Source organism: Pan paniscus, chromosome 18, assembly GCF_029289425.2.
Source record: "Pan paniscus chromosome 18, NHGRI_mPanPan1-v2.0_pri, whole genome shotgun sequence".
Taxonomy (NCBI): domain Eukaryota; kingdom Metazoa; phylum Chordata; class Mammalia; order Primates; family Hominidae; genus Pan; species Pan paniscus.
Genome location: NC_073267.2, coordinates 5,506,202 through 5,525,434, shown reverse-complemented (window position 1 = coordinate 5,525,434; position 19,233 = coordinate 5,506,202). Strand labels below are relative to the sequence as shown.

General features: G+C 47.8%; 1 protein-coding gene across 4 annotated transcripts in view; it reads right to left on the bottom strand.

Moving 5' to 3' along the window:
- The window catches only part of SEC14L5 (SEC14 like lipid binding 5), a 59,948-nt gene that overhangs the window by 20,995 nt on the left and 19,720 nt on the right, over window positions 1-19,233 (bottom strand). For 3 of the 4 annotated variants that reach the window (XM_034939751.3, XM_034939748.3, XM_034939749.3), the window contains exons 3-8: window positions 10,067-10,216; window positions 9,479-9,610; window positions 6,825-6,953; window positions 5,694-5,886; window positions 1,274-1,386; window positions 690-879 (exon numbers count right to left, since the gene is read on the bottom strand). In XM_034939751.3, the coding sequence (XP_034795642.3) occupies window positions 690-879; window positions 1,274-1,386; window positions 5,694-5,886; window positions 6,825-6,953; window positions 9,479-9,610; window positions 10,067-10,216 (907 nt within the window). The remainder of the gene's footprint in view (window positions 1-689; window positions 880-1,273; window positions 1,387-5,693; window positions 5,887-6,824; window positions 6,954-9,478; window positions 9,611-10,066; window positions 10,217-19,233) is intronic. The other variant, XM_034939750.3, reaches the window with a different exon arrangement.

The following is a 19,233-nucleotide window of genomic DNA, read 5'->3' as shown; positions in this document are numbered from 1 at the left end:
GTGACGCCTTGACTCCAGACTTCTGGCCTCCAGAACTGTGAAAGAACACATTTCTACTGTTTTAAGCCACCAAGTTTGTGCCAATTTGCTACAACTGCCCTTGGAAATGCATACAAAATGTATGCACCTGTTACGTTTACGATCACAATTATTGTGAGTAATTGTGGGCTCACTCAGCCCACTGGAGAAATGCCTCCTCCTCAAGCCCCAAAGCCTTCCAGCTCTGGTTCTTCCTAGCTAGGTTGTCACTTCAAAGCATTTCTAGATGCCTGGAAGAGTCAAAAGGAAAAATAGTAAGATGTTAGCATGAAGCATGGCATTTAAAGTGCATTTGGGCCGGGTGCGGTGGCTCATGCCTGTAATCCCAACAGTTTGGGAGGCTAAGGCAGGTAGATCACTTGAGATTAGGAATTTGGGACCAGCCTGGTCAAAATGGCAAAACCTCATCTCTACTAAAAATACAAAAAATTAGCCAGCTGTGGTGGCGGGAGCCTGTAATCCCAGCTGCTGGGGAGGCTGAGGCAGGAGAATTGCTTGAACCCGGGAAGCGGAGATTATGGTGAGCCGAGATGGCACCACTGCACTCCAGCCTGGGTGACAGAGTGAGACCCCATCTCAAAATAATAAATAAAGTGCATTTGGCAGTGACCAAAGTATGCCCTATACATGATGTGGGTGGAGGCACGCACCTATGTCCTGGTAATGCCAGCCCCCTGCATAGAACTCCTCCAGCAGGGCAGGGGGTTGCCAGGTCTGAAGGAGGAGATCCACCTGGTGCTGCTTGCGCCAGCTCAAGGACTGGCGCAGCATTTCCCGGGCCTTGTCCAGGTGGAAGTCACGAGCCCGCAGGAACCGAAGGATGTGCTCATCTTTGGGAATCTGAGAGACAAAGAAGTAAAAAGCCCACAGAACGGTATCCCCTGACCCAGCAGATAAAATTACAGAACCAGCCGGGGCAACATGGTGAGACCCCATCTCTACAAAAAGTACAGAAATTAGCTAGGCGTGGTGGTGTGCGCCTGTAACCCCAGCTACTCAGGAGGCTAGGGCAGGAGAATTGCTTGAACCCAGGAGGCGAAGGTTGCAGTGAGGATCACACCACTGCCTGGGGGACAGAGTGGGACTTTGTCTCACAGAAATAAATGAATAAATAAATAAATAAGCAAGAGATAATGTGTCAGCATTATCATCTCGCCTTTCCTTCCCACGCACGGAGGCTGAGTACCAGTCATTGCCCATTCATCCACTGCTCCAGGGTACCCCCTGCACCCACCTTGCCTTTGTGGGTCTCCTGTAACCAGTGCCGAAGCTGGATCAGGCAGCTCTCCTGCATGGGCGTGAGGTGGCCCAGGCACCTCTCAATGTAGTCCGCATCCAGCTTGTCCCCTTGGAGGAGAAGGGGGAGCTTCAGGACAAGAGGGAGACGCTGCGTCTCTTTACCATGTGGTCTGTGTGCCATTCTTTACTGGCTGCCTCACTGACTCTAAAACGTGGTTCCAAACCAGGCTAAGCCCCCGCCCCAGACAGCAGCCACCTGGACTCTGAATGCATTCATTTCTCCAGCCCATGTCCAAGGGGGTTCTGAAAACGCATCATCGGGCAAACCTGGATCTCACTGTGAGACGGGATTTCTCCTCTTTGACCCTGGGAATTGAAGATAATTCCCACCCTCTGGGGATGTTCTAAGGATTCTTAACAATATGGGCTTACACTCACTACCTTCTCAGAAGCCACCTGGTCTCACTGAGCTCTCCCCACACCCCTGTGAGGCAGGCGTCACTATTATCCCCACTTTAGAGAAGATAAAACTGCTGTGAGTGGTGGCTCACGACTGTAATCCCAGCACTTTGGGAGCCCACGGCAGGCAGATCACTTGAAGTCAGGATTTTGGGACCAGCCTGGCCAACATGGTGAAACCCGGTCTCTATTAAAATACAAAAATTAGCCAGGCGTGGTGGCACACACCTGTAATCCCAGCTACTCAGGAGGCTGAGTCAGGAGAATCGCTTGAACCCGGGAGATGGAGGTTGCAGTGAGCCAAGATTGCACCACTGCACTCCAGCCTGGGCAACAGAGTGAGACTCCGTCTTAAAAAAAAAAAAAAAAAAAGAGAGAGAGAAGATAAAACTGAGGCCTAGAGAGGTGGAGTAATTCGAATGAGTAAATGCATGTTGTGCGCCCAGCATAAAGGAAGTGGCTGATAAACACCAGTTCTCTTTGCTTTTCCCCATCCCCAGGCCCCATTGTGGGGTTTTGACAGACAGCAGCTTTTAACAGAGCCTGGACCTTGCCACACAGCCATGCTCTCTTTAGCAGCCTGGGAACCACAGGGAACATTCCCACTGTGCAGCCTTGTCCCCCACAATTGGGCAGTTGCAGTCGGAATGTTGCCAGTGTGCAGAGGCCAGGCCCCAAGCCTGAGTCCTGTTCCCTGACTCTTAGCCATGAGGGTGGCAGATGCTGGCGTGCAGAGGCCTCTTGGCATCTCAGCAGTGGGCGGAGATGTCACACAAAGCAGCAGCCTCCGTGGGCAGAGCCAGTTCTTTGTGGCTAAATAAGAAAACAGGCTGAATGAACGGCCAGCAGCACCCCCAAAACAGAAAAGCCCACAGTGGGGGGTCATGCCAACTGCTGTGCCGGGAGCCATCTAGGTAAACAGAGGTGGGAGAATGTTGGCAGAGGGCGAATTGTCCAGACCTTGTGTGGTCAGAGGCAGAGATGCTGGAATCAGGGAGGGAGTGAGGATGGGATGAGGGAGAAAAACGAGAGGCCGGAGCTCCCAGCATTCTTCCGGCTCCGGGCAGATGTGAAGGCTTTTTCTACTTCTGAGCACAAAGACTCAGTGATTCAGGAGAGGGCAGAAGGGGCATGAGGATGTCCTTTTCCAGCCACCCTGAGTGCCTGTGCTGCTGGCGGACAGCAAAGATGGAGAAGGAAAGAGCGACCTGTGCAAAATGGGGAAGGTACAGGGGACGAGGCCACAGAGAGTGTGCACAGGAGGGGGCAGGAGCGGGCGCTGTTTTAAAAAAAGAAAAATATGTGCATGTACAACAGCAGCCAACCAGCACACACAGTCGGTGCAGAATAAATACTTGTTGCATGTAATTTCAGCACTTTGGGAGACCAAGGCAGGAGGATAACTTGAGGTCAGGAGTTCGAGACCACCATGGCCAACATGGTGAAACCCTGTCTCTACTAAAAATACAAAAATTAGCCGGGAATGATGGTGCACGCCTGTAGTCCCAGCTCCTTGGGAGGCTGAGGCAGGAGAATCGTTTGAACCTAAGAGGCGGAGGTTGCAGTGAGCTGAGATCACACCACTGCACTCCAGCCTGGGTGACAGAAAAAAAAAAAAAGAAAAAGAATAATACATGTTGTATGAATGAATTTCATTCTCCCTAAACAGAGCCCCAGATGTATTATTAGTTCCATGGCACTGCCACCCAAGTGTGTCAGAGTCAGGGAAGTCCCTGCACGGCAGTGGCCCTAAAGGAAAAACATTATCAACCTGAGTACACATCTTACACTAGATTTGTACTAGAACTGGATTTGTGGTGTACATACAGTTTGTATCCTAGGATTTTTCCTTTTAACATTATATTGTAAACATTTTCCATGTCCATAAAAGCTTGAACTGTGACAAAAGGCTAGTTGCCTTCATATACAAAGAGCTCTTACAAACCAATAAGAAAGCAATGGGCAAATAAGAAAATGGACAAAGGACAAGAACAAGTATGTATTATTAAAAAAAAAAAAAAAAGGAAAACGGTCACTAAACATTAAAAATCATGCCTGATCTTGCTCATAATGAAAAAACTTGTCACTAATCAACAAGTGACTACTTTTATTGCCTTTCAGAAGTTTGAGATGTTTACTAAGACTTTTGTGGGGAGCTGCAGTGAAGTCAGGAATAGATGCAATTACACATTCAGTGGGAACAATGATTGGTACAACCTCATTGGAAGCCTAATGGTTAAATCTACCAAAATTTTACTTGCATGTAAACTTTGAACCAGCAATTCCACTTTTAAAATGTTATGCTTTGTATATACTTACATACATTTTTAAAAAATTCTTAAGTACTCACATGTACCATGTTGTTTGTATTTTTAAAAACTGAAACAACCTAAATAGGGTTGTTTCCTTCAATAGGAAACTAGCTAAATAGACTAATTCAAAATAATCAAGGCCAGGGGCAGTGGGTCACATGTAATTCCAGCACTGTGGGAAGCCAAGACAGGTGGATCACCTGAGGTCAGGAGTTCAAGACCAGCCTGGCCAACATGGTGAAACCCTGTCTCTACTAAAGATTTAAAAATTAGTCAGGTGTGGTGGCACATGCCTGTAATCCCAGCTACTCAGGAGGCTGAGGCAGGAGAATTGCTTGAACCCGGGAGGCAGAGGTTGCATTGAGCTGAGATCGTGCCATTGAACTCCAGCCTGGGTGACAGAGTGAGACTCCACTTCAAAAATAATTAATTAATTAATTAAAAATAAAATAAAAGTAAAAATAAATTATCTAGACATGGTGGCCTGTGCCTATATAGTCCCAGCTACTCAGGAAGCTGGGGCAGGAGGATCATTTGAGCCCAGGATTTCAAGGTTACAGAGAGACACGATTGCACCACTGCATACCAACCTGGGCAACAGAGCAAGACCCTGTCTCTAAATAAATAATTAATATTTATTAATAAATTAGTTATGGTGCAACCACACCATACTATGAAGTATGAAAAGAAGACATAGGCACTGATACAGAAAGTTTTTCAGGCAACATTAGTAAGTGAAAAAAAGCAAAATATCAAATGGAATGTATATGTTCTCACGTATTCAACATAAGACACACATGTATGTATGCATGTACACACATATGTGTGTGGGTATATATACATTTTACGTGCATATATGCACCTAAACAGCTTCAGGACATAGAAACACAAAACTATTGTTAGCCTTTAGGGAGAGGAAAAGAATCGTACTTCTTACATCTTCCTTACAGTTTGAATTGTTTTCTACCATGATCATGCATTACTCGTATAATTTAAAATAGCAATAGCAATCGTAATAATTAGTAAATTCATAATAATTGGTAAGTTAGTAAATAGTAAAACCAGAGAAAGAGGCAATGTCAAGGCACCAGAGGTTAATTCCTGATCTAGAAATAAGAGTTGTTGCCGGGTGCAACGGCTCGCGCCTGTAATCCCAGCACTTTGGGAGGCCAAGGCGAGCAGATCACTTGAGCTCAGGAGTTTGAGACCAGCCTGACCAACATGGTGAAACCCCATCTCTGCTAAAAATACAAAAAATTGGCCGGGTGTGGTGGCAGATGCCTGTAATCCCAGCTACTTGGGAGGCTGAGGCAGAAAAATCACTTGAACCCGGGAGGCGGAGGTTGCAGGGAGCCGAGATCGTGCTACTGCGCTCCAGCCTGGGCGACACAGGGGGACTCCGTCTCAAAAAAGAAAAGAAAAGAAAAGAGAAAACAAAAGAAACAAATGAGTTCTGCTCTTGGACCAGGATGGAGAGAGAGAAAAGCACTCAGTGGAGGCAGGAGGCGGTGTCGTTCCAAGACCCAGACCCATTCCCAGGGGGGACGGGAGGCAATTCTCCCCAACATGCCCCAGGGCCCCCCATGGAGCAAGAGGACCTGCAGCAGCCTCCTAGGGCTGACTGGCCTAGGCTGTACCACCTACCGTCCATACTGACCGCCTCCAGAGCGGGCCCCAGGGTGCTACGGGGCCCGTGGGCCTCCAGGGAGCTGGGGTCCCTCGGTCCAGCCTGGTTGCGGGCATCCTCCTCACGGACTGGGGCAGGTGTCCAGCGCGGAATGTGCGAGGTACCCTGGGAGATGAGCTCATTCAGGTAATGCTCAATCACCTCCTTCCCCTGGAAGCCAGAGAGACCCAAGACAAATGAGCACGGGGCAGGATGGAGGGGGGTCACCGGGTCACCACAGGGAGTCACCCCCAGCCGGCTCAGGTCCCAGCCCCGACACGTGGCTATTGAGTGGCTGGATGTGTCTGGTCAGGATGGAGAGAAGCTGTGAGTGTCCAACACCCACCTAATTTCCAAGGCTTGGTACGAAACAAAGAATGCAAAATAGCTCAGTAATCAGTTTTTTGGGTTGGGGGTTGTTTTTGTTTTTGTTTATTTTTTTTGAGACAGTGTCTTGCTGTGTTGCCCAGGCTGGAGTGCAGTAGTGTCATCTCAGCACACTGCAGCCTCAACCTCCCAGGATCAAGAGATCCTCCTGCCTCAGCCTCCTGAGCAGCTGGGACTATAGGCACACACCACCACACCCAGCTAATTTTATTTTATTTTATTTTTTTAGAGATGGAGTCCACTATGTTGCCTAGACTGCTCTGAAATTCCTGGGCTCAACTGGGCCTCCAACCTCGGAGAATTAAGTTTTATATTGATAACACATTGGTTAAAAATTTGTTATTAAAGTTAATTTCATCTGTTTCATCACAAGAACGGGTTTTTACTCAGGGATAGATCTGAGGTCTTTAGAGCAAGCAATGATCATTTTATCTAAAAAAAAAAAAAAAAAAAAAGCACCACAGAATTATCTGTTGTCCAGATAATTCACCACATAAGCCTGGACGTCTCATGGTGCCAGAGCAAGGATTAGGGTGCCCCTGTTACAGACCAGTTACTTTCCATCCATTATCTCGTGGTGATTTGGTCATTACTAGAGTACCCATTTAACAGATAAGACTGAGCCCAGGAAGGGTAAGGGTCTTGCCGGGGGTCATGCAGCTGTTGATGGCAGAGCAGGTGTGTGCACCTTCCTCCAGTAACTAACGCAACCCACCCCTTACCCTCTTGACATTGGCGGTGTACTGCTTCATGGCGATCTTCTCCAAGGCATTTTCAAAGCCAAAGAAAGACCGAATGTCCAGTGAGGCAGACTGCTCGAAGCAAGTCCAGTCTTCATTCTCAGGGTGGACCTGAAAGCCAGGCAGGGGTCATGCCAGGGACTTAATGTCGGGGGCACCCTGCCCTCCCCTAGGGCTCTCCCACTGACCTGGGCCCAGGCAGAGCCTGCAGTGGAAAGCAGATCAAGCCTGGCAACCCTGGATGGGGTAGCAGGACCAAGGGGCCCCCACCCAGAGAACGATGCAAAGTTCAAACTGTCAGGGAACAAAAAGCCTTCTCATGAGAGGCCGGGAGAATGTGGGTCTCAAATCTGCAGCCCTGCCCTTTCAATATTATACACATACATAGAAAATTAGTTAGAAATACTTATGTTTAGGTCGGGCATGGCGGCTCACGCCTGTAATCCGAGCACTTTGGGAGCCCAAGGTGGGCGAATCATTTGGGGTCAGGAGTTGGAGACCAGCCTGGCCAACATGGTGAAACTCCATCTCTACTAAAAATCCAAAAATTAGCCAGAGATGGTGGTGGGTGCCTGTAATCCCAGCTACTCGGGAGGCTGAGGCAGGAGAATCGCTTGAACCTGGGAGGCGGAGGTTGCAGTGAGCCAAGATCATGCCACTGCACTCCAGCCTGGGTAATAGAGCAAGACTCCATCTCCAAAAAAAAAATAATAAAATAAATACAATTGTTCAGTGTATCATTTATATAATCTATAAATAAATTATATATCAATATTACACATAAAATTTAGATATAGATTTTTAAAATAGTTATATATTATATGTTATCTATATAAAGATATATTACATATCCTTATATATCAATAAACATTTATAGATCTGTATGTTTGCAAAAAGAAAACTTCATTGGCAGAGCTCCTTTATGGACCCAGACCTAGTCCTCCTCAAACGTCTGTGGGCAGAAACATTACCAAGGAGTCTGTTAAAATATGCAGATTCCTGTGCCTGCCCCTAGACACGTCCAGGTTGGGGCCCAGGAATCTGCATTTCGCAAGCAGCCCCAGGTGCTGCTGACTCAGCTATTGATAGAACTCATTCTGAGAAACACCACACACACTAAGAGGGGTTTCAACAACTGTTGCTCGCCCCTCCCCAGAGGATCTGAACACCCTGAGCCCAAGCTCCTGGAGGACCCAAGAGGAGTTGGAGGCGTAGAAAGAAAAGGCAATGGAGCCGGGTACGGTGGCTCATGTCTCTAATCCCAGCACTTTGGGAGGCCAAGGTGGGTGGATCACTTGAAGCCAGGAGTTTGAGAATAGCCTGGCCAACATGGAGAAACCCTATCTCTACTAAAAACACAAAAATCAGCCGGATATGGTGGCACATGCCTGTAATCCCACCTACACGGGAATCTGAGGCGCGAGAATCCGAGGCACGAGAATCCGAGGCACGAGAATCCTTTTAACAAGGAGGCGGAGGTTGCAGTGAGCCAAGATTACGCCAATGCACTCCAGCCTGGGCCACAGAGCAAGACTGTCTCTCAAAAAAAAAAAAAACAAACAACAACAACAACAAAAAAAAAACACGTACAATGGTCTATCATTGCTATCCTGGAGTTATCATCGTGAAAACGACCCAGCAAGGCAGGATCTGCCAATGTCCCGATTTTACAGATACAGACAGTGTGGCCCATCGTCACTCAGCAAGAAAGTGGCAGAACTGGGTCCCATCAGTGAATGCCTGCAGGTGCCTCATTCCAGCAGGTGCCTCATTCCAGCCTCTAAAGTCATCAAGATCTAGGCCCCATGGCCTCACCTTGGCAGACCTCACTCATGCTGTTCCCACCACCAAAATGCTGTTCCCAGTCCTCCATGGGCAGCTCCTCTCATCCTTCAGCATTCAGCTTCAGTGCCCCCACCACCTCCTCTGACTCCCACACATCTCCCTGCTGGATCCAGACTTAGCTGTGACAAATGCACACACACTCATTCCTTTTTGTTCCACTGGAATGGACCCTCCGTGAGGGCAGTGGTCAGGCAGCCTGGTCCACTGCTGGGTGCTCATCACTTGGCAGGGTGCCTGGCACATAGTAGGTGCTCAATCAGTATATACTAGAGAATAATTATTATTATTATTAATTAAAGTCAAAGGTAACATTTACGTAGAACTTAATATGTGCCAGGCACTGGTCTAAAGGCGCCACATACTACCTGTGTAGTAGGCATGATTATTAAGCCCATTTCACACGTGAGGAAACTGAGGCATAATTTAATGAAAGAAGGAAGGAAAGGAGGGAGAGGATAGGGTTGTCAGATTTAGCAGATAAAACACAGGATGTCCAGTCACGTTTGAATTTCAAATAAACAACAAATAACATTTGAGTATAAGTATATCCCAAGCAATATTTGAGACATACTAAAAAATTTATGGGTTGTTCATCTGAATGCAAAGGCAACCAAGCATCCTGCATCTTACTTGACAATGCCCCAGGAGGGAGGGCTTGGCAGAGGCTCAAGGAATGTGGGGACACAGCTCTGGGCACAGGTGGGTGCCGGGGGCAGGTGGGTCCCAGGGGCAGGTGGGTGCCGGGAGCAGGTGGGTGCCGGGCGTGGGCGCTGAGGGCGGCCTGGGCTCACCGTGTAGCTGCAGTGCTCGTTCACCACCACGCGGTTGGCAAAGGTCTCATTGTGCGCTTCGATGAGGAGCGTCCTCTCCTTCCAGTTCAAGATGTTTGTCTGCACGAAGACCACGTGCTCAACACCTGCGATCTGCAAGGGAAGGGGCGGGGAGGCGGAGGTGGGTGGGCGGCGTGGAGCACACAGGAATGGAGAGCGAGTCCGGCGGGCCTGCCCCAGTCACCCCCTGCCCTGAGTCCCAGGTCCCTTGCGCCACCGCCCACCCAGCCCGGACCCAGGACACCAACCCCCGACTTCCGCCCTGTCGCCAACCCATCTTCACCACCCAGCTCCGGCCTCGCCCCCGCGAACCCCGCCCAGTTCCCGCTACTCCCCAGCCCAGCCTTCCAGCCCTCGCCCCTCCTGGGCCCTGGTTCCCTGACCAGGGTCCCGCCACCCTCATCCTGGAACCTCCATCCAAATATCAACTCACACGCCGCTGCTCCATCTCCTGGACCCCGCCGCCCCGGTCCCCAGCTCCCGCGCCCAGCCCTCCCGCACCCCCGCAACAGGTCCCCTCCTCCGCCCCCCAGCCCCAGGGCCGCCCACCTTCCGCAGCAGCCGCGGGGCGTCCACGCGCAGCCGGCAGCTCCGCTCCACCACGTGCACAGCCCCGTCCGGGCTGCGGGACTCGCGCAAGACCTCGCTGCCCAGGAAGACTGGGATCTGTGGGCACGTGGGGAAACGCTTCTCGTAGGCCTGGGGGCAGAGCGGCAGTGAGCGGCCGTGGTGGGGGGGCAGAGGGACCCCCCCGCCCAGCGCGACCTCCTTATCTGCTGTGTCACTTATCAGACGGGAAAGGCAGCCCTGGCCACTGGAATGGGCAGGGATTTTGCAGTCATTACCAACAATTGTTCCACCAGCTAGCACCTGTTAGAGCCCAACACAGCAGAGCCTGGACAATGATTTGGCACATAAGTTTTGCCTCTGCATTTGAGTTTTTGCCCTCAGAAGGAAGCACAGGGACTCCGGGGACATTTTAAAATAAGGTATTTCTCAGGAAAAGCATTTGAGAAAAATCCAACACCCCTTCATGATAAAAAAAAAAAAAAAAAAAAAAAAAGATTCAATAAACTAGGAATAGAAGGGCACTTCCTCCGCCTGGTAAAGCCATCTGCTAAAAGCCACAGTTAACATCCCTGGTGAATGAGTGCTTTCCCCTAAAATCAGGAACAAGGTAGCGATGTGCATTCTTCGTGTCTATTCGACCTTGTGCTAGAGGTTCTAGATAAGTAAAAGAAATAAAAGCCATCCAGTTGGAAAGGAAGAAGTAAAACTATCTGTATTTGCAGATGACATGAACATTTATATAGAAAATCCTAAAGCATCCACACACGTACACACAAAAAGATTAGAACTAATCAATGAGTTCAGCAAGGTTGCAGGATATAAAACCAATATAGAAAAATCAGTTGTATTTCTATGTACTAACAATGAGCAAACTGAAAATAAAATGAAAAAATTCTCTTTATAACATCAAAAAGAATAAAATACTTAGGAATATATTTAATAAAAAGAAGTGTAAAATGTATACTCTGAACACTACAAAACATTTGCTGAAAATAATTAAAGCCCTAAATAAATGGAAAGGCATCCCATATTCATGGAACAGAAGACTTAACATTGTTAAGATGGCAATATTCCCCAACTAGTCTACAGATTCAACACAATATCCACATCCCAGTTGACTTCTTTACAGAAATTGACAAGCTTATCCCAAAATTCATATGGAAATACAACAGACCCAAGATAACCAAAAGCAATCTAAAAAGAGCAAAATTGGAGAACTCATATTTCCTGATTTACTTTAAAAGACATGGTAGCAGGCCAGGTGTGGTGGCTCACGCATACAATCCCAGCACTTTGGGAGGCCAAGGCAGGTGGATCACCTGAGGTCAGGAGTTCGAGACCAGCCTGGCCAACATGGTGAAACCCCATCTCTACTAAAAATACAAAAAGCAGCCGGGCGTGGTGGCAGGTGCCTGTAATCCCAGCTACTTGGGAAGCTGAGGCAGAAGAATCACTTGAAACCAGGAAGCAGAGGTTTCAGTGAGCTGAAATCACACCATTGCACTCCAGTCTGGGCGACAAGAGTGAAACTCTGTCTCAAAAAAAAAAAAAAAGAAGAAGAAGAAGACATAACAGCACGTGTTGGTGAGGATGTGGAGAAATTGAAACCCCCAAACCCTGTCATATGAACGTAATATGGTACAACCCCTTTGGAAAATGGCTTGGCAGTTCTTCAAACAGTTAAACACAGAATTACCTTATGATCCAGCAATTCCACTCCTAGGTATATACCCAAGATAAATGAAAACATAAGTCCACACAAAAAAATTATACACAAATATTTATACCAACATCAGGCTATTCAACAATAAAAGAAAAAATAATACAATTTATATAGACTGTGCACATATCTATCTACTCACAATGTAAATATAGGGTGTTTCTATATAATATAATTTTATAAATATAGATAGTATGTATATAAATATATATCGTATCTATAAATATATAGATATATCAGGCTACAGTAATCAAAACAGTGTGATACTGGCATAAGGGGAGACATACAGCTCAGTGGAAAAGAATTTAGCATCCAGAAATAAGCCCTTACGTTTATCACCAACTGATTTTTTACAAAGGTGTCAAGACAATCTGATGAGGAAAGAATAATCTCTTCAGCAAATGGTGCCGGGACAATCGGATATACACATGCAACAGAATGAAGTTGGAGCCGGGCGCGGTGGCTCACGCTTCTAATCCCAGAACCTTGGGGGGCTGAGGCGGGTGGATCACCGAAGGTCAGGAGCTAGAGACCAGCCTGGTCAACATGGTGAAACCCTGTCTCTCCTAAAAATACAAAAAAATTAGCTGGGCATAGTAGCATGCACCTGTAATCCCAGCTACTCAGGAGGCTGAGGCAGGAGAATCACTTGAACCCGGGAGGCGGAGGTTGCAGTGAGGCGAGATTGTGCCATTGCACTCCAGCCTGGGCGACAAGAGCAAAACTCCATCTCAAAAAAATAAACAAATAAAATAATAATAATAATTTTTTAAAAGCATTTTTTAAAAACTACAAAACTCTTAGAAGAAAACATATGAATAAATCTTTATGAACTTGGATTAAGCAATGGTTTTTTACTTATGGCATCAAAAGCACAAACAATAAAAGAAAAAATAAACTGGATATCATCAAATTTTAAAACTTTTGTGTTTCAAAGGATACAATCAAGAAAGTGAAAAGGTAACCCAGAGAATGGGAGAAAATTTTTGCAAATTATACATACATACATATGTGTACATGTGTGTGTAGAAAATGGGGGATTTGCATCTAGAATGTATAAACGAGTGTTAGAATTCAACAATAAAGAGATGACCCAATTTTAAAATGGCAGAAGATCTCAACAGACATTTCCCCAAGGAAAATATACCAACACAAAAAAGCAAATGAAACTATGTTCAACATCATTAGTCACTAGGGAAATGCAAATCCAAACCACAATGAAATACCACTTCACATCCACTAGGATGACTATAATAACTTTTAAAAGACATAATAATAGCTAGTGCTGGTGAGGATGTGGAGAAATTGAAGCCCCCCAAACCCTCCCACGTGTATGTAATATGATACAACCCCTTTGGAAAACAGTGTGGCAGTTCTTCAAACAATTAAACAAAGAGTTACCATATGATCCAGCAATTCCACTCATAGGTATGTACCCAAGAGAAATGAAAACATAAGTCCACACAAAAAAATACACAAATATTTATAGCAACATTATTCATAATAGGCAAAGTGGAAATAACCCAAATGTCCATCAATGGATGAGGGAATAAATCAGTGGTGGTCTAGCCATAAAATGGAATATTATACAGCCTTAAAAAGGAACAAGGTACTGATTCATGCTACAACATGGATGAACTGTGAAAATATTATGCTGAGTGCAAGTAGCCAATCACAAAATACCATATATTGCATGAATCCTTTTATATGAAATGTTCAGAACGGGCAAATAGAGAGAGACAGAAAGTAGATTAGTGGTTGCCAGGGACCAGGAGTGGTGAGGAAAGAGATGGTGGGGGTGTTGAGGGATGAGGGTTAAGGCAGACAGAGCTTCCTTTCGAGGTAATGAGACTATTCTAAAGCTGATTGTGGTGAAGCTTGCACAATACTATGAATCTACTGAAAGCCACTGAATTATGTGCTGTAAATGAATGAGTTGTATGATATGTGAATTGTATCTCAATAAAACTGTTTCTTTAAAAAAGTGTCTTTCTCTTTATATATACACATACACACATATGAATCCACATGTATACATATACTATTTATTTATTTATTTATTTATTTTTCGAGACAGAGTTTTGTTCTTGTCACCCACGGTGGAGTACAATGGCACGATCTCAGCTCACTGCAACCTCCACCTCCCAGGTTCAAGCGATTCTCCTGCCTTAGCCTCCCAAGTAGCTGGGATTACAGGCACACGCCACTACACCCTGCTAATTTTTGTATTTCTAGTAGAGACGGGCTTTCACCATGTTGGTCAGGTTGGTCTTGAACTCCTGACTTCAGGTGATCCGTCCACCTCAGCCTCCCAAAGTGCTGGGATTACAAGCGTGAGCCACCGCACCTGGCCACATGTATACATATATTATTTAAGTGTATATATAAATATATATGAATATATGTTAATATAAATATACACAATTTATATAGTGTGCATATATCTTTCTATACACAATGTAAATATAAGGTGTTCTATATAATATAATTTTAGAAATATAGATAGAATATAAATAAATATAGATCATATCTATACATATCTATAAATATATAATGTATATATAAATGTACCCATGTAAATATATTATTTCATATATGGATACATAATATATTCCATATATAAATATATGGGCATGCCGTGAGCAGTGGCTCATGCCTGTAATCCCAACACTTTGGGAAGCCAAGGCAGGCAGATCATTTAAGGTCAGGAGTTTGAGACCAGCCTGGCTAACATGATGAAACCCTGTCTCTACTAAAAAATAACAACAACAACAAAAATTAGCTGGGCATGGTGGCACATGCTTGTAATCACAGCTACTCAGGAGGCTGAGGCAGGAGAATCGCTTGAACCCAGGAAGCAGAGGTTACAGTAAGCCGAGATCGTGCCACTGAACTCCAGCCTGGGCAACAGAGCCAGGCTCCATCTCAAAATAAAAATAAATATATAAATAAATATATGAGTCATTTAAGGAGTTTATTTTATATATGAATATATCTATTACATAATTTTTTTTGTATATGTTCATGTAAATATTCAGCAATGTGCTTCCTGTGAGCCATTAGAGGGTCTCACCCTGGCTGACAGCACAGACTCTAGCCCTGCCTGGGTACAAATCCCAGCTCTACCACTTACAAGCTGTGTGACCTTGGATGGGTTACTTAACCTCTCAGTGCCCTGTTGCACACAGTCGTCCTGAGAACTGAGCAAACTGCTGTGGGTGCTGGAGAAGGGATGGCCAGGATTATTTCCTCCACAGTCTCTCCGTGTGTCTCAGACAGGATTTGGCCACGAGCACAAGAGGTTAAGCTGGATTCCATGCCACTGTGCCCTTCACAGGGAAGGGCCCCTCACTGTCCTCGGAGCCAATTCAGGTCAGCCCCAGGCTCTGTGCTGGGGCTGCTTGCTTCTGTGCGGGCGGAGGTCCTCCCAGGCGGGGGTGTAGAGCTGGGTGAAGGTAGCTTGAGGGGCCCCCAAGCCCATGAACCTACGCTCAGGGAGGGCAAGAGTCCGTGCCCATTTCTAGAAGGGCCAGGGTCAGGGTGGTGGGGGCGTATTCCAGCATCTGTGGCTGACCTTATTCCTTATTCCAGCGGGGTCTGCTCCTAGCGCCTGTCACAGCCCACGTGCCCCGGAATTGGGATCAAGGCAGGCTCCAAAAATAGTGCCGGCATCTGAGGACAGACACCTCCTCCCCCTTCCCTCCTGGCTCCCAGGAAGAGAGGCGGGGGGGGGGGAGCCGAGGAAGAAACGGATACATGCCCAGGAGCCCTTGGTGTCACCCCAGGCTGGGCAAGGCCAGCCTGCCTGTCCTCCGCCAGGGCCAGGAGGACAGAGCTGCCTCCTGCCATATCTCCATGTCAGTTGCTGCGACAAACACATCAGCGTTGGAATAGGGAGGCCTCGTTCCCCTAGAGAATGCACCATGGGGATCCTGGGGTCTGGACTCAGCGAGCTGGCAAGGAGAGCCCCTGAGAACTGTGTCTGCCCTGTAGATCTCAGCCACGCTGGACCCACTTTCAAAGGAAATCATCTCCCCACGGAGGACAGAGAGCAGAGTAAAGCCAGTGGAGGCTGGAGGGGTTCAGGCTGCCTGGTTAGAAGCCCAGCTCCACCTCCTTCCAGCGAGGCAAGCCCCTTCCTTTCTCTGGGCCTGTTTCATCATTTGGAAAGTGCGTATATGTCTCATGTACTTGCCCAGAGAGGCTCACTAATTTACCCCAAGTCACACAGCACGGGATGGTGAACCTGGATTTGAATCCCAGTTGGGCCCAGTCCCCACTCCCTCCAAGAACTGTTTGCTCAGCAGCTGGGCTTGTTGTCACGGGCAGCTCAGAAACAGAGCCAGGCACTGTCCCCCCGGGCCAAGCGGTCACATCTTCTCCTCCCTTTTCCACCCTCTGTCCTTCAGAATCCTGCCAGGCAGCGGCCACACCACCCCTGACCTTCTCCCCTTCCTTCTACTGCTCATTCTCCCTCCTATTTCCCAAACGAAATGATTTTGGGGGAGGATATACACAGAACAGGCCTTGACGAGACCAGGCGCGGTGGCTCACGCCTGTAATCCCAGCACTTTGGGAGGCCGAGGTGGATGGATCATTTGAGGTCAGGAGTTCAAGACCAGCCTGGCCAATATGGTGAAACCCCATCTCTTCTAAAAATACAAAAAAAAACAAAAAACAAAAAACAATTAGCTAGGCGTGCTGGTGCATGCCTGTAATCCCAGCTACTAGGGAGGCAGAGATTGCAGTGAGCAGAGATCGCACCACTGCACTCCAGCGTGGGCGACAGAGCAAGACTCCATCTCAAAAAAATAAATAAATAAATAAAGAACGGGCCTTGATGCCGAGAATAAACCCTGCACTCTTTATGGTGGTCCTCAGGCCCTGTGTGATCTGCCCTGCCCACCCACCTCCCATCCCAGCCCCCTCATCTGGCTCCAGCCACGCCAGCCTTGCTGCGTTTAGAACAATACATCAACGTGTCCCTGCCATGGGGACTTTGCACTTGCTGTTCCAGATGCTTGGAACGCTGATCAATTTCCTTGACAGTGAAGGGGATGGGAGGCATGAGACATGGGGCTTTCTGGAGGGGTAGGAGGCCTGGATTTGGGCCAAGGAGACGCTCAGGCTTCAGGGCCTCATCCATGCTGGTCCTTCTTCCTGGGACACCCTCCCTTCCCCCTCCTATGCACAACTGCCTCTTCCTCAGTTCTCCTTCCTTTTACCATTTTATTTCTTTGAAAGCGTTTATCATGCCTTGTAACAGGAGACTTGTGAAGGAGGATCGCCTGCTTTTCCAAAGCACAACCTCATACCTGTGCCGGGCTTGGTCCTCGGCACACCCTTGGCGCTAACAATGCTAACCAGCAAAGAAGAACATAACACGCACTTGGCCCAAATAGCCCTGAGGAGGGTGTCAGGGAGGGGATAAAGCCACAGACTCAGCACACGCAGCCAATCAAAGGCCAGAGTTCCTGACTCACTTCCCATCCTAACAAACCTCTTGTTAGAAAGGCCCGGTCTGGAGCCCCCAGATAACAGGCGCGGAGGGGAGGCTGGTCTGCTTGGGCATGACTTTCTCTGACTTCGAAAGGGAAGGAAGGTACTTCTCCCAGTATCCAATGACAGAGCCACATGTTTCGGGGGGACACTCGAGCTGAGGCTCCGTCTGGAAGGCGTCCATCCCAGAGCCAGTTGTCCAGCATCAGAGGACTTTCATGATTGTTGGACACTGTTGTTAAGGACTTTATAAAGTGTTAACTGCCTCGCTTCATCCTTACAATGCCCTGGTGAGATGGGAACTGGCATTTGCCCATTTTACAGATGAGCAAGTTGAGGCTCAGGAAGACAGAGTGACTCGCCCAGCAGCACATGGCCGGGGAGTGGTGGGATTGGCGCATGAGCCTGTCTGACCCAGACGACAACCCTGAATCACTGTGTCTCAGAATCTCTGGCTACGTCACAAGCATCGGTGGCTTGGAAATGCTGAGTCCCACTGGCCTGTAACTCGCAAAGCAGGGGACCTGGAGAAGTGAGGATCGGGGTGGGCTGAGGATGGGGCCGGTGGGGCATGAGAAGGAGGTTCACCTCCCTGGATGGCAGAGAAGGGGATGCAGGGAAGGGGATGGAGGGACCTCGGCAGAAACCAACCTCAGGTTCTGTCTGTTGCTTTCAAACCTCATCCTCCTGCTGCAGGGAAAATGACCACAGGAGCAAGAAAAGCAGCTCCTCCCAGCCCAAGGGCTCTCCAGGGACAATCAATGCTTCATCTCCAGGCCCCGGGAGAACTGCCTTGCCTTCTCCTGGGGTGAATGTTTATAGCGGGTGGCTGGTCAGGCAGAAAACTTTCCTTTAATTTCAGATGACCAAAAGGTGCCGATGAGTACCAAAAGGACACATTTGGACAATTTTCAGCTGCCCAAGCCTAACCATCATTGCAGTAACGGCAACAGCCGAGGCATACACTGGGCTCACTGCATACCGTGTGCTGCTCCTGATGAAGTAGGTAGCGCTCACCCTCCACATTTGACAGATGGAGAAGCCAAAACTCAGAGAGTTTAAGTCACTTGCCCATAGTCGCACAGCTTGTGAGGGATCAAGCTGCAATTTGACCCACTTGCAGTCAGACCATGGGGTTGGTGCACTGTGTTGCTTCTAGAACCAAACAGTGCCTTGATCTCTGAAGGACAGCCCAACACTCAAGACACTCCCACACAGGACGGAAGCCTGGTTCATACCCTCAGCTCATGCTCAACCCATTTCTGACCCTCCCTCTGCCCTTGTTCCTCGGACAGTCCCCCATGTATTTGAAAATGTGTCTGTCTCCCCAGCTTGACCATGGGCACCTCTGAGGGTCCAGCCTCTTTGCCTGAAGATCCCCTTCCTGCATCTGACTTGGAGAAGACATTAAATACACTGGCTGACGTCGGGTGAAGTGGCTCACACTTGTAATCCTGGCAGAAGGATTGTTTGAGCCCAGGAGTTCGAGACCAGCATGGGCAAAATAGTGAGCCCTCATCTCTACATAAAATAAGAAAATTAACCGGGTGTAGTGGCTCACGCCTGTAATCCCAGCACTTTGGGAGGCCAAGGCAGGCAGATCACGAGGTCAAGCGATCGAGACCATCCTGGCTAATGCGGTGAAACCCGTGTCTACTAAAAATACAAAAGATTAGCCGAGCGTGGTGGCAGGCGCCTGTAGTTCCAGCTACTCGGAAGGCTGAGGCAGGAAAATGGCCTGAACCCAGGAGGCGGAGCTTGCAGTGAGCCCAGATTGCACCACTGCACTCCAGCCTGGGTGACAGAGCGAGACTCCATCTCAAAAATAAATACATAAATATTTTTAAAAAAGAAAATTACCCAAGTGTGGTGGCATGTACCTGTAATACCAGCTACTCAGGTGGCTGAGGCAGGAGAATTGCTTGAG